General features: G+C 40.8%; 1 protein-coding gene and 1 non-coding gene across 3 annotated transcripts in view; both read left to right on the forward strand.

Moving 5' to 3' along the window:
• Positions 1-10,267, forward strand: part of Znf286a (zinc finger protein 286A) — a 12,959-nt gene extending 2,692 nt beyond the window's left edge. For both annotated transcript variants that reach the window (XM_041665617.1, XM_041665618.1), the window contains 3 exons: positions 2,282-2,396; positions 3,428-3,520; positions 7,334-10,267. In XM_041665617.1, coding sequence (XP_041521551.1) covers positions 2,282-2,396; positions 3,428-3,520; positions 7,334-8,583 — 1,458 coding nt within the window. In that variant the 3' untranslated portion in view covers positions 8,584-10,267. The remainder of the gene's footprint in view (positions 1-2,281; positions 2,397-3,427; positions 3,521-7,333) is intronic.
• A 1,731-nt stretch (positions 10,268-11,998) lies between these two features.
• LOC121457201 lies at positions 11,999-12,125 on the forward strand. Its single transcript, XR_005975700.1, has one exon.
• The last annotated feature ends 4,220 nt before the right edge of the window (positions 12,126-16,345 follow it).

Raw genomic sequence — 16,345 nt, forward strand, 5'->3', positions numbered from 1 at the left:
GGTGTTTTTCTATATTTTGCTGAGTTTAGAGTACTGTCCAGAGGACTCGGGGTACACTGTATTTCCTCCATTTCCGTCCCTGTCTCCACCCGTGCGGTGTTGTGGTTAACCTACTCTGTAAATGGGATTTACAGCTCTTAACAATATTAATAGCTTTTAGCAAGATCCTTTTATAAGGAATTCTGCTCCCCCACAGTCAGCACGCAGTGCTGGTTCTTCTGCTGAGCTTTTCCTGTCTTACATATAACCATTTTCATTTTTGCTGTTGCTTTGTTTTGTTTTGTTTTGTTTTCCCATTGAACTGACGAGCGGTTAATTTCCACTGAGTGTTGAGCTCTGTGTACTTAGATTCTGGGATCAATGTCTACCGCCATACCACCCTGAACGCGCCCCATCTCGTCTGATCTCAGAAGCTAAGCAGGGTTGGGCCTGGTTAGTACTTGGATGGGAAGATTCTGGGATCAAGGTCACTTTTTTTATGAAGTCTTTTCTATTTTGTGGCTGTTTGGGGGGTTGGGTTTGCCTGTTATTTCCTTTTCAAACATGATTCCTTTATTTCTAAAATCTCGGATTATTTTTTGAAAACTTTACTTTGAGAAAAACCTAGACATAGAAAAGGTTACAAACAACAAGTAACATGGAAATCTCTCATCTCCGGTTCATCCAAGCTCCAGAAGTTAACATTTCACTCTGCATTGACCTCGTTTCTGGAATTGAGACATCAACGTTGCCCTTTCCCAGATTTCCCAGCTGTCTTATTTTTCTGTGTATAAAAGTTCTGCTTCTGTCTTTTGATTCTCTTCCTGAGTTTGTTCGTGTTCTCTATTATGATTTGCGTGCTCTTCTCATGTATTCATAGTTCAAAACCACAGGAAACGTGTTTAAGATCTAGGACATTTCAGGAGTGCTGTGCATCCCCAGAGTGTCTAGCCAGTTAGCATTGGACTTTGCATTTTGTTTCTTTATTTTTTAAGTTCCAGTAGAGTTTTACAATTTTCATCAGGCATAGCTTTATTCCTATTTGGGAATTTACTAAAATCTACTTTGTTGGTGTTTGCAAATGCTTCATGGATCTTTTAATAGAAGGTGCCTTATGTTCAACTAAGCATTTGTTACGCATTCGTTTCAGCAGACCTGGAATGTTGTTCCCATTCTCTGTGGCTTTGCTTCAAGGGGCACGCTCAATACCATGTAGCCGTCACTCTCCCTTTTTTTTTTTTTTGTAATGTCACTGAGATGTAATCTTATGACATTTTTATAACTACTTTTGAATTACATCTGTAACCTTAATCAGTTTATCACATTTCCTAATTGAATGTCCTTTATCTTGAATTAATTGCAAATTTAGCTGGATTTGCTGTTCCCTGCCAGTTTTGGTTTTTTTTTTTTTTTTTTTTTTAATTCTCTGACCTCTCTGTTTGCAACTTCTGTATTGTAATTCTTCGGAAGATTATGCCATGTTTTGTGTTTATTAAAGACATAGGGAAAGTGTGCAGATAATCCTTTTTTCCTCAGTGCTTATAGCCTATTTTTGACAGGAAAATGGTAGTCTCCCAGTGGTGCAACCAGTCTTGTTTCTGCTGAGTCTCACGGTGTGCCTGGTATTCAGTGAAAGTGCACAGACTGTTTAGGATCTAAGCACCCTTAGAAAGCCCCTCACTTGTCTCAATGAGTATATCTTGTCCGTCTGCACTCTGTCCATCAGGAACAGAATGAAAGGAAGGGGCTCTGTCTAGTCCGCGTTCTCTAGAAGAACAGAACTGATAGGGTGACTATATATAAATAAGGGGGATTTGTTAGCGCGGCTTACAGACTGGTCCAGCTAGTCCAACAATGGCTTCCTCCTGACAGAAAGTCCAAGAATCCAGTAGTTCTTCAGTCCGTGAGGGTTGACGTGTCAGCTGGTCTTCAGTAGATGTCAGGATCCCAAAGAAGTGGGCTCTACTGCCAGTGAAGGAGAGTCTCAGCAGCAGGCCGTAGAACTCGTCAGTGAGAATGAGGAGAAGCAGGCGAGAAGCAAAAGCTCCCCTCTCCCTTGTTCTTAGATCAGCTGCCACGAGAAAGCGTGGTCCAGATTTAGGGTGGATCTTCTGACCTGAAGAGATCTGGACTTAAGGTGGGGCTTCCTACATCACATGATCCAGTTAAGGAAGAATCCCTGGCAGGTGTGCCCAGCTGCTTGGGTTTATAGTTAACTCTAGATGTAGTCAAGCTGACAAGCAAGGAGAGCCATCACAGGTATCAACCGCAAGGTGATGAACAAAGTCTGTTTGTGTCTTAGGAAACCATGACATTCAAGGATGTGGCCATGGACTTTACACCAGAGGAGTGGGGGAAACTGGATCCTGCCCACAGGGACGTGATGCTGAAGAACTACAGGAACCTGGTCTCACTTTGTAAGAACAGCTTCTTCCCGTGGCTCTGAAAGCCGCTCATGGGGCTGACATGACATCGTGAAAACGAAATGCTTTTGTTAGCCTCCAGCTTTCATTTAAAAGTCATAAAGTATTTCTTTTTGGCATAGAGGAAGAACGTGTATTGTTTTGCTGGAGGCTGAGGATTGAATCTGAGCCTTGCGTAGGCTGAGCATGCACTGCCACTGAGCTCTGTCCCACCCCCTTCCTGTCCTAGGTCCTTGGTGAGACGTTTAGGCTTCTTATTTATCAAGATTCAGTGGCAGCCTAATGTACACTGGCTTTACTGGGAGGAACTTAGGGAAACAAAGGAGTCAGTGGAATTTGATTTGTTTGTTTGCTTAAAGTCAACTAGCTTGTCTTTGCCGTGGTATCTATTAATTTAGGATACCTCTATGTGGCCGAGATGGCATCAGCAGGTGCAGGGGTCAGGTTAGGTTATTCTTCCAGTTAGAGAACTGAGCAAAGATATACTTTTATTTTGAAAATCCAACTAACGGGCATATATCCATCAGATAAACAGCACAGGGCAAAGAGGCGGTGCTTGTGGCCCATTTTGAATTACAAGCTGTGCGGGCCAATGTCAAACCCTATGTACTAAATCAAAATTTTAGTAATTGAAAAAGAAAGAAAAAAACTATTAAAAGATAAAAACTCTAGTTCAACAGCCACAATTTTGGGGTGTCGCTAAAGTCCCATATTATACATATTCTTTTCTGAAGTGAAGATTAGTCTGCAGTGTTATCTGTGACCCCTACAAACAATAAGGAAATTGAGAGACTTTCTGTTCCTTTACCACAGACAAATTTGTTTTTATAAACGCCGTTTAACTTTGCACCAGCCTTAGACTCTTGCAGATATTCTAAGCCCCACTGAGAGGTCCTTCCTCCCTCACTCCAGATGTGGCGTCTTGTCCAGACGAAGGCATGGAACTGAATTCCAGCAGAGATCTTCGTACCCACCATATTTCATTCACTTCACTCTCTTCCTCTCCTCTTCTTTTTAATAAACAGGGCTTCCCGTTTCCAAGCCTGATAACTATAATTTGGATGATGGAAAAGAACTATTGAAGCTTGAGAAAAAACCTCCCAAAGGCAGTCACTCAGGTAGGTGAGCCCCACGGGGCGCTTCAGTCCCGCAGAAGAGCAATGGAATAGCACTTTGCTGAGCTTGAGAGTGAGTATTAGAGAGGCCTACGCACCTTGACTTTCAAATACTTTAAAGTTTGTAGCTTTTAAATATGTAAGTCAAAATAAAATAATACAGCCACCACCAAAATTAAAACTGTTTTCACTTTCCACTCCTTCTTTCCTTTTTATTGCAACAGTAAAATACATAAAAGCATTATAATGCTTATGTGAATTTTTACAAGTTGAACACATTCATGTAAGTGCTGCCTAGATCAAGAAAGCACTAATCTGAGAAGCGCCCTGTGCTCATTGTGCAGTCACCGCTCCCACAGGTAGCCTTATCCCCACGTGTAACACATAGTTAGTTTTGATTATTGTGGGACCTTATTTAAATGCAATCACTGTATATTCTTTTGAGATGGGCTTCCTTCTCTGAGCTTTCACAGTGAGATCCATCCATGTTGCTTAGCTTAGCTTGTTCTCAGTGCTGTGTATCCTTTTATTATTGCAGTATCCCAGTTTGCCCATTCTTCTAAAGACAGCTATTTGGATGGTGTGCAGTTTCGGTTGCATGAATACTGCTCCTGTATACATTCTTTCATATGTCTTTTTATGAACACATATATGTGTTTTGGGGTGTGTGTGTGTGTGTGTGTGTGTGTGCGTGTGTGTGTGTGTGATATAGATATTGCCAAAGAGGTTTTACAAAAATATTTCCAGTTATATTTCCATTGAGAGAAGTTACAACCTCTAGTTTTTCCATGCACTTCCAACACTTAATATTATCTGTATTTACTCTAGCCATTCCTATGGCTATGTGATGTCTTTTGCTTTTTAAGAAATAAAAATTTTAGAGATTCAGATAAAGTCCTCTCATTGTCTCATTTTCTAGAAGTAACCACTTTGTCTTGAAGTTGGCGTGATTCTTCTTGTATTTGCATGTACAGGCATATATATGCACACACGCATGAACGTTAAAATGTGTATATTTTTACAATTTTCCTTCTGTAACCTATTTGGAAGTTCCAGCATTTTATTTTGTTAACAATCTATATTAGTAGCCGGGCGGTGGTGGCGCACGCCTATAATCCCAGCACTCGGGAGGCAGAGTCAGGCGGATCTCTGTGAGTTCGAGGCCAGCCTGGTCTACAGAGTGAGTTCCAGGACAGGCTCCAAAACCACAGAGAAACCCTGTCTCGAAAAACAAAAAAACAAAAAAACAAAAAAAAAAAAAAACAATCTATATTAGTATGTCGTGAGTTGTATATATTTCTTTTAAATAGTTTGGCGTAGGTACGACGTGTGAATAAACTGGGCAGTTAGTTTCTCCCTTTGGCCCTTGCAGAGTTGCATGACCGTTATTCCTCGTGTTCCTCTTGAGAGCTGACGTTAAAGTAGATGATTGGAAGGAGATATGTGGGTCTTAGTGTCAGATGCTAGTTTTATTAGATTTGTTAAGGTCCTTCCCCATCTTATCCACAGTTGACTTAGTAGCTCTTGTCCATATATATATATATATATATATATATATATATATATATGTTGCCACTTCGTATTTTTTATTTGCATTTCTCTGAGGACTAAATATGAGCCTCATGAGCCTTTGAGATTCTTGCCTATTCAAGCTCCCTTCATTTGTTGCAGCTCTTTGTATATTTTAGATTCTAATATATGATAGCCAAAGTGTTACAAATGAGGAGGAATTGATTCTTCCACTTTGGGGCCTTCTTAATAAGCCCCAAATTTAGGATATTAAGCTTCTAAATTTTAAGGTCAGATTTACTGATTTCTATTGTTGCCTTGTGGAGGCGAGGCCAGCATCGTCTTAGGGGCTAGAACAATGGTTCCGCAGCTGAAGCAGGTTCTGCTCTTGTTGAGGACCTGGGCAGGATTCTCAGCACCCATCAAGCAGCTTGCAACTGCCTGTAACTCCAGCTCCAGGGGATCAAAAGCCTCTGGCCACTGTGGGCATCCAACTCACCCATACACGCCCACATATAAACACACATACATAATTAAAGATAATTTTTTAAGACATTTTTACTTTATGTGTATGAGTGTGGGCCTGGCTAGAGTGTTGGATCCCCTCGTACTAAAGCTATAGCATGTTAGGAGCCTCCTGTGGGTGTTGGGAACTGAACCTGGGTCTTCTACCACAGCAGCAAGTGCCCTTAACCACTGAGTTCTCTCCAGCCCCAGCATTTACTAATTTTTTGTTTTATAGACAGGGTTTCTATGTGTCATAGTTCTGGCTGTCTTAGAACTCACGTCGTAGACCAGGTTGGCCTTGGACTCACAGAGATCCGCCTACCTCTGCCTCCCTGAGTGCTGGGATTAAAGGCGTGCGCCACCACACCTGGCTAAGTTCTCACTAATTTTAAGTTTGCTTTTCGTGGCTTGTTTTGTCATACCAGTATCAGAAAGATGATTAGAATTTTATTACAAAATAATCAAGTTTTATTGTGCAGGTATTTATTTTTATAAATGATGTAAAGTGGATCTTTTTCATGCTCACAGCCTATAACCCAGCATCATTGATTGAGTAATCATTTATCAGGGATTTGTAATGCTACCTTTTGGTAAACCCGACTGCAGTCGGACGTTCCTTTGAGCCACCAGCTCACAAATAATGACATGGAGACTTATTATTAATTATGAAAGCTTGGCCTTGGCTTAGGCTTGTACCCAATTAATGCTTATGACTTAAATTAATCTGTTTTATTACTCGGCATTCTACCATGTGGCTCTGTTACTTCCCTGCTGTACCATACATCCAGCTTCTTCAGTGTCCTGCTGGCATCTCTTTCGTGCCGAGATTCATCCCAGCATTCCTCTCTCTCCCAGGAAATCCCACCTATTCTTTCGCCTAACTACTGGCCATTCCGCTCATTATTAAACCAATCACCGTGGCACATTGTTGGGAGCTCTGAACCCAACAATTCTGAATTTCTTGTAAACAACTTGTTTTTCGCTGATCTGAGTGCCTGCAGCTCCTCTGAGCATTAAACCCTCAGGAGTTCCTGATGGCAGGGGAATGGTTTCTGGTGCGTTTGGCTGGGGCGTGGCTATCCCTATATAAGCAGCCCCTGGACACAGTAAAGGGGGCATTCCTGTTTCAAGGATGACCCATATCCCCGTCTCCCTGTGTGTGTTTGTATGTCTCAAATCTCCAGCCCCTTGCCCGGTTCACTAACTGTATGGCGGCGCATTGAGCGCAGACAGGCCTCGTGTGCTACAACACACCTTCACACAGTGTAAAGGAATATTCTGCAACACCCAGTTCCCTTATATATGTTTGAATTTCTTTCTAGGCTCATTTGTCAGTGTGGTCGAGTACCACACTGTTCTAATCACTCTACTGAATAGTGTTTATGATAGCATAGTATTATACTATTATACTACATATCATTAAATGGATATATATTTAGCTATACATATCTTTGTATGTGTTTCCCTAGATGTTGTGATAGAAGGTATTCTATAACGTGGTTTTTACTCTCCATATCTAATGTACTCATTGCCTGCTCCTTACGGACACATTTTTTATTATTTTCCCTCTTATATTTCTGATCAACTTTCCCCCATCTGATTCTCATGGATAAAGTCTATTAATTTTCATATTTATTTCCTTCAGTTTCCTTCTTTTTCAAAAACCATTCAATAAGAGAGTCAGCTCTACTAATTCCACACAAGCATCCTTTCGTCTTCACTAATTCTTACCTGTTATAGAACTGTGTTTTTGTTAAGCCCAGAAAACACAGAACATTTGCATTTGCAATGTCTTTTCAGATGTGGAAATTAGACCTGAAAGCAAGGATTCAACTTCAGTGCAAGAGTTTTCCACAGAAGAATCAAGCCAGGTTACAAGAGCAGAAAAGCAGACAGGAAATCCCGTTTCTGACTGCACCTTGGAAACGGCTCATGATGGAGAACACTGGCTAGAGCGTCAGCAAGGGAGCCGGGAAAAGGACTTAGGACAAATGTTCACTCACCTGAACTCACTTCCTGTGGAGAAGCATCGTGAACAGGATATCTGTTGGGAAAATGGCAGTCGGAAGTCTCTCCTGATGACCGAGGAGGGAGTTCCCAAAGGGCCCTATGGCTTTCAGACACTTGGGAAAAGACTGGAGCAGAAATCAGGCTTAATGAAAAAGCAGAGAGCTCCTAAGGAGAAAAAGCCTCATAAGTGCGGTGACTGTGGTGAGCTCTTCACGTACCACTCCGTCCTCATTCGACACCAGCGCGTTCACACTGGGGAGAAACCCTACACCTGCGGTGAGTGTGCCAAGTCCTTTAGCCACAGAGCCAATCTAACTAAGCACCAGAGAACTCACACCAGAATTCTCTTCGAGTGCCGTGAATGCAAGAAAACCTTCCTGGAAAGCTCATCCCTCGCTGTCCATCAGCGAGTTCACGTTGGAGAGAGACCGTACGAGTGCAGCGAGTGCGGGAAAGGTTTTAACCGGAGCACACACCTCGCCCAGCATCAGCTGATTCACACTGGGGTGAAGCCCTATGAATGTAACGAATGCGATAAAGCTTTCATTCATTCGTCAGCACTCATCAAACATCAAAGAACTCATACTGGAGAGAAGCCCTATAAGTGTCAGGAGTGTGGGAAAGCCTTTAGTCATTGCTCCTCCCTTACGAAGCACCAGAGAGTTCACACCGGAGAAAAGCCCTACGAGTGTAGCGAGTGTGGGAAAACCTTCAGTCAGAGCACACACCTCGTTCAGCACCAGAGAATTCACACTGGGGAGAAGCCCTATGAATGTCATGAGTGTGGGAAAACCTTTAGCCGGAGCTCAAATTTTGCCAAGCATCAAAGAATTCATGTTGGAAAGAAGCCCTACAAGTGCGGAGAGTGCGGGAAAGCCTTCATTCATTCGTCGGCTCTTATTCAGCACCAGAGAACTCACACTGCAGAGAGACCTTTTAGATGTAACGAATGTGGGAAGAGCTTTAAGTGCGGTTCATCCCTCATCCGACATCAAAGGGTTCACACTGAAGAGCAACCCGGAAAACTTACTGACCGTTAAGAGATGTAAGCTGGCTTTATCACTGTGTTTAATATTTGAATATTTAAGTGGAAGGCCCATAATAGGACCCTTGGGAGCTTTTGTATATGTAATTTCACTCGTCCAGTGTATAAATTTGAACAACAGATAATGAAAACCTCTGGATCTAGGTCTCAAAATTTTTTATTCCCAGTTTTCCAAATACCCAATATTTTTAAAATTCTGGCTATAGATCTCAAATTTTTTATTTCCAAAATTTCAAATACCCTGTTCTTTTTTGATTCAAGAAATGTTTGGGAGACAGTAGTGATGTGGCTTTTAGTAAGAGCAGGGCCTGCTGGAGCCTTTCATTTTTTGTAGGTTAGGCTTGAGACTTAACAGCCTTATCCTTGGGAAGACACAGTCATTGCTCTGAACTCAGACACATGCTATTATTTTCTTAGAGAGTAATTTCTGTGTTAGAAAAGAAAGGTTGATAGGTGAAAGTTGCTTAGGATTCCACCCCTACAAAGTGCTGTCTAATCTGATGAACATAACTAACATGTATTTATAATCGGTTCTAAGTTAGGTTTACATGAAGAATATTGGTCATTGATTCTCATGAATCACACTGTTATCCCTTTGTTTTGAAGATTCATTTTCTAGTTCCCTTGGAGTTACCCTAAAGTACTTAATGGATCAGAGTCTTCACTTTTGTTTGCCAGGGTCCTCTCTGCCCATCTTGGCACTGATGGAGCACTCGGTCTTTATAATCAGATTATCAGGGAGAGTTCGTTCCTCTACATTATTTGACTTTCTGTGAACTATGCTCTGTCACTTTTAGAAAACTCCCTAAGTGTATTGTAATTTGAATATATCTGAAAAGTCGATAGGGGTCAATGCATTATTTTATTTGGGGTCCCAGTCAAAAAGAGAGCTGAAGGAACTATGAGGCACCATGGCATACTTTCCTGTCAAGTATGGGAAAAGCTCACAGAACAAGCCTGAAGTGTCTTACCTGAAGATAAACATCTTTCTTCCTTCCATTTATCTGGATTTCATGTTTTACTCACATTATTTTGTTATTCTTCCATACATTGGTTGGTCTTTATTCCTGATCTCTTAAGTAAACATGGCATGAAATAATATTGATCTGTTAGTGTGACAGAGATGGTCAAAAGCCAGTGAGAGGATGGGAAACAAACAAAAGCTCAAATAAGTGTTTAGTAAAACAATAACACAATGTCGGTTTTTCATTATTCTATTCTGTATTGCAAGTTATATAAGAAGAAAATATAAAAAAAAACTATAGGAAAAAAATAGTCACCGTTTTTTAGTGTCTCATCTCTTGGGTCCTACTCTTCCAGTTCATGCTCTTGCCTCCCCACTATGATGCATTTCACTACACTTTGCATATTATGACTAAGACAAGCTAGGGGCTACTTTAAAGAAGTGGTGTAGCGGAAAGAACTGTCTGATGGGTGAATGGAGTATAAATTCAGTAGTGACAGATATCACAAGAAGTTGGGGAAAGGGCTCTTTATAAAGACATTTTGGAATGAACAGAAACTCACTTGAGGAGGGTAAATTGGGTGGAAAGTCTTAGTGTCTGTCTTAGGGTTTCTACTGCCGTGATAAAACACCATGACCAAAAGCAACTTGGGGAGGAAAAGGTTTATTTGGCTTTCACTTCCACATCATAGTAGTATCATTGAAGGAAGTCAGGACAGGAACACAAAAACAGCAGGATCCTGGAGGCAGGAGCTGATGCAGTTGTCATGGAGGGGGATGCTTCCTGGCTTGTTCTCATGGCTTTGCTCAACCTGCTTTCTTATAGAACCCAGAACCTCCTGTCCAGGGATGGCACCACCCACAGAGAGCTGTGCCCTCCCCCATCAATCACTAATAAAGAAACTGTCTTACAGCTGGATCTTATGGAGGCATTTTCTCAGTTGAGGTTGCCTCCTTTCAGATGACCCTAACTTGTGTCAAGTTGACATAAAATCAGCCAGTGCAGGGTCTGACTAGTGAAATAAGACCAATGTGGGCTTTTCAAAGTTGAGTCTGATTTCTCCCATTCTCATTTAGCAAATATGTGATTATCTCAAAAGCCTATATTACGTAAATAATAAGATGACAGCACTTATAAAAGGCCTAGTACACACACATTAAGTAACTAGACAACCCCACCACCATGTCCTCCCACTTACTCATGTGTGCTAGCAAGCATTTTCATTCTTTATTTACATAAACACGACTTATTACATATTTTAAATACATGTTTTAATGAAGTGGCTGTGTATCAGTCAGAACGAATTGCTTAAGTACATCGCATCACTCTTGGTTCACTGACTTAGGTGTGTCCATACTGCTCTCTGGCCCATCTGAATGGTGCTTCAATAGCTCTGGCTTTGCTTCCATTGCTTCCATTCTTACAGAAACCACCTTCTTCCCTTTTGAATATCATTAAGCGGGCTCCATCTTATGGTTCCATGGGCTTGAATGTGCAGCTTAAATCACTCTTAGGGGGTTCCTTGGGGAACTCTGGTCCTTCGTATTTCACTGTTTGCCCCTTTTATGCCTTATATTCATTCTAATGACATATTTGTATTCTAATATGAATCCTGGAAGTTTTATTTATTTCATTTTCAATGTCTTGATACTTATAAACTGAATTTGACTGTTCTATTGGTCTGTCGATAAACATGCTGTTTGTATATGTATCATCAGAAGCTTGTATATGATATTTTAAAGTTTATTTTAAAATGTAAAGAAAGGCCAAACATAAACATTTCCATATCATTCAAGAAACCAGTTACATTTGCAATTGTTTATTTGACCTTCACAACTTCTGGAGGCATCAAGTCAGGATAGCCCTCAGGAAGCCATATGTCTGCGAGAAGATCATGGGGTAAGGGAAAGGAGTTTCTACCAAACAGCACTTGATTCCTCAGGCCAGATACAGTACCACTCGCTTAGCGTGAATAAGGAAAGGAGAGAGGAGTTTTCTGGGAACCATAGTTACAGTAGGCTTTACATGGTAAAAAACAGTTTAGGGGATCAGGCGATCAATGGCTGAGTCAGTAAGCCTGAGGACCTGACGTCAGGCCCAGCACTCAAACACGTAAAATGTCAAGTATGACAGTATACCCGTGTCACCCCAGTGCTGGGGAGACAGAGGTTGGATGGTTCCTGGGGGTTGTTGGCTAGCCAGCCTACCCAAATCAGTGAACTCCAGGTTCAGCAAGAGAAAGCCTATCTCAAAAAATAAGGTGGAGAATGACCGAGGAGGACACTTGGCATTGCTCTCTGGCCACAAGCACACATGGATATGTGCCCACGCATGTGCATGAACACACCCAAGGTTTAGTGTCATGGTTTTAATTACATCTAACTTGAGGAAGCTAATGTCACCAATTCAGAATATAAAACTTATTGCATAAAACTACCAGCTGTAACTGGAAGGCCAGGAAGGCTGAGTCTGATGAAGCAGGACTTGGCTGATACACTCTTTCTAGACAAATGGGTGGAAAGAGCTGCCGATACTGGAGAAAACCACAGGGATGACTTACAACCCAACATCTTCCAGCACTCTCTGTGCTATTCTTTTTAAGTTAAACATCAGCTGAAGAGAAGTGGGTATGCTTATGCCAAACTGTAAAAAAAAAAAAACTGTACAAATTTGTCAGGTAACTAGTGTAGTTATCAAGTCTTTCAGAGTTATTTTTTCATATGTATTTTTCACTTTTAACAAAACAGAAATTCTCAAGGTGGGAGCTCTATGTCCATGTTTTCTCATTTTCTCTTCTGTCTTAGACTCTATTGCTGTGATAAAACATGACCAAAAGCAACGTGGAGAAGAAAGGGTTTATTTCAGCCTTAGTGTACCAATCACACTCTATCACAAAGAGATATCAGATCAGGAACTCAGAGAAGGAACCTGAAGGCAGGAACTGATGCAGAGGCCACGGAGTAGTACAGCTTATGGGCTTCCTCCCCATGCTTTCTTTGCTCAGCCTTCTTTCTCATGCTGTTCAGGACCACCCACTCCGGTGCGACACCACTCCCTGTGGGGTGGGCCCAATAATCATTAATCAAGAAAATGTCCCACAGACCACTCTGGAGGCATTTTCTCAGTCGAGTTTCCCTCTTCCCAATGACACTAGCCTGCATCAAGTTGACATTAAAATTAGCCACAATACTTTTATTTAATTCCTTTAAGAATTCACCTGGATCATTTGGTGCCCAGAGCCACAGGAGCTACCCTTACCATAACTTTTATTGGCAAGATGTGGGGAGGGTCTATTCCCCTGTGGTCATTCATATATGTAACATGTGTTTATGGGCTTCTGTATAATTTGATTGCTGCTGTCAAGTAATTAGATATTTTCATCATATAATTGTCTTTATTCTGAGATAATCTGCCTTAAGATTATGCTGATTTATATCCATCCACTTGGGACTCAGCCTTTTGGTGTGGGTCCAGGATCCCCATAGTTTTTCCTTGCTGCCCCTTTCAGCTTTTCCTACAGGCCCATCGCCATTCCTATGTGACTGTCACTGAACTGCAGAATCACACTCTGCCAGGGACCCACAATTGCCTGGGACCCAGAGAGGTTACCCTTTATCATCCTTCCTCTTCTCCATTCTAGTCTCTCTGGACTTAGCGTTCTCCTTGCCTGCAGTCTGCCCACCTGGGCCCCTCTTCCTAGCTCCATCCCCTTGCAAGTGTGGTTCCATAAAGCAACATTACCCACAATATAAACAGACTAAAATACAAAATCACATGATCATCTCATTAGATGCAGAAACAACCTTGACAAAATCCAACATCCCGTCATGATTGAAAGTCCTGAAGAGACTGGGAATCCAAGGGATGTACTTCAATATAATAAAGTCAATTTACAGCAAGCTCAAAGCCAACGTCATCCTCAACAGAAATTCAAAAGATTTTCACTGAAATCAGGAACAAGACAAAGATGTCTGCTCTCTCCATACCTATTTAATATTACACTTGAAATCTTAGAGAAATAAGACAACCGAAAGAGATCAAGGGGATACAGATAGTAAAGGAATAAATCAAAGTGTTTATTTGCAGATGATACGGTTTTATACATTAAAGACTCCACCAGGAAACTTCTAAAGCAATAAACAGTTTCAGCAAAGTAGTAGGATACAAAATTAACCACAAAAATCAAGAGCCTTTGTAAATCCTATTTATAAATTACAAAGATACAGAAAAAGAAATTAGGAACATAATACCTTTCACAATAGCTTCAAAAAAAATCCTGGTATAACTCTAACCAAGCAAGTGAAAGACTTGTAATATATACTTTAACACATTGAAGAAACACATTGGAAAACACACTAGAGAACCGAAAGATCTCACGTTTCAGCGATCAGTAGGATTAAGAGTGTGAAAATGACCATCTACAGTTTCAATACACATCAAAATCCCAACACAATTCTTCACAGAAACTACAAAAATAATCTTTACCTGCATATTAGGAACACAAAAACCAGGTTATAGGGCTGGAGAGATGGCTCAACGATTAAGAGCACTGGCTGCTCTTCTAAAGGTCCTGAGTTCAATTCCCAACAACCACATGGTGGCTCACAACCCTCTGTAATGAGATTTGGCACCCTCTTCTGGCATGCGGGCATACATGGAGGCAGAATGTTGTATCCATAATAAATAAATCTTTAAAAAAAAAAACAGGTTATATTAAGCAATACTGAATAAGAACTGTTGATGATCTCACCATCCCTAATTTCAAGCTCTACTACAGGGCTATGCTAATAAAAACCACATGGATATTAGCATAAAGACAGATACGTTGATTGGTGGAATGGGATAGAAGATACAGATATTTCCATACACTTAAAGAAGCTTGATTTTGCCGGGTGGTGGTGGCGCATGCCTTTAATCCCAGCACTTGGGAGGCAGAGGCAGGCGGATCTCTGTGAGTTCGAGACCAGCCTGGTCTACAAGAGCTAGTTCCAGGACAGGCTCCAAAACCACAGAGAAACCCTGTCTCGGAAAAAAAAGAAGAAGAAGAAGCTTGATTTTTTTACAAAGAATCAAAAATACACAGTGGGGAAAAGGTAGCATCTTCAGAGAGTAGTGCTGATCAAAGAAGAATTTAAATAGATCTACATCTGTACTCTGCACAAAAGCAACTACTAATGTCTCAAGAGCCTCAACATAGTACCAAATACCCTGAATCTGGTAGGAGAGAAAGAGGGAATAGGCTTGAACTAACTGGCACAGCAGGAATTTCTGAACAAGATACTGATAATCACAGTCACTAACGGTTAATAAAATCTGGTAGGAGAGAAAGAGGGAATAGGCTTGAACTAACTGGCACAGCAGGAATTTCTGAACAAGATACTGATAATCACAGTCACTAACGGTTAATAAATGGGACCTCATAAAGCTAAAAACAAGTCTGTACAGCAAAGGATAAAATCATCTGAACAAAGAGGTAGTCTGCAGAATTGGAAAAACCTTACCAATTATACATCAGATATTTAGCATTGAGAATATATATTTTTTTAAAAAAATCAAGCAAATTTTAAAATGGGGTATAGAACTAAACAGTTGTCTAAAGATTGAAACATAAATGGCTGCGTGTGATAGTTTGGATAAGAATGGCCCACATAGGCTCTTATATTTGAATAGCTGGCCACCAGTTGTTGAAACTGGAAAGGATTAGGAGGTGGGGCCTTGAAGGAGGTTTGTCATTGGATTGTGCTTTGAGATTTCATCATTCATGAGATTCTCAGTTCTCTCTCTCTCTCTCTCTCTCTCTCTCTCCCTCCTACTTGTAGATCAAACAAACTCACAGCTGTTCTCACCACCACCTCTGCCATCATGCACTCTAACCCCCGAAACTGTAAACCCACTTTAATATATATATATATATTAAATATATATATATTTATATAAATATATATATATATGTTACCGTGGTCATGCTGTCTTATCACAGCAGTAGAAAGTAATACTAAGAAACAACTTAAAATTTTTAACATCCTTCGCAATCAGAGAAATGCAAATTAAAACTACTTGGAGATTTCATCTTACCCCAGTCAGAGTGGCCAAGATCAATTAAACAGATGACAGCTCATGCCAGTGAGTATGTGGGGAAAATGATCCAGGCATTGTTATAATACAGTAAACTCTCTGCTATTGTTTCCTCTATGCCGGTTATATTTTCCTCAGTCTTTACTATGAAGGAAAATTCATCTACTCTGAACTATGGGGGCCAGGCTCAAGAGTTTTCAGAGGAGAAGAGTATTAGTGAGTGGCCCAGAGACTGTTCTTGTGATAGTTTGGTAAAGAATGTGACTGTTTTGCCCTTGTCCAAAAAATCTGCCTGAGGTTGAACTGAAGAGTTTTGGACTAACAGCATTGGCAAAGGAGATTTCAGAACAGCCTATCTATGTGTCACGTGGTTATTGGTGGTTAGTCATATGCAGATCTAGAATGAAAAAGAGCAAGCTGAACAAGAAAAAATACAAAATGAACAGTCTGAGGAGAAAAGAGACACCAGGAAGTCCTGTGTTCAAGGAGATAAACAGATTAAAGTAAAGCCTGATGTTCAATGAAATAAAGGGAGTGGTGACTTCAGAGAAAATTGGTAGAATAAAGAAAACTCAATGCAATGTACATGGGAAGGATTGCCATTTTTAATATCAGAGAAATCATACTAATGAGAAACAATGTAAAATCTATAAATAGGAGTGGAGGACCCAGGCATGCCAGGCTCAACAGAGACCACCCAGGCAGCACACAGCAATG

This window comes from Microtus oregoni, unplaced genomic scaffold, assembly GCF_018167655.1.
Source record: "Microtus oregoni isolate MIOR12 unplaced genomic scaffold, Mior012 000015F_ref0000493, whole genome shotgun sequence".
Taxonomy (NCBI): Eukaryota; Metazoa; Chordata; class Mammalia; order Rodentia; family Cricetidae; genus Microtus; species Microtus oregoni.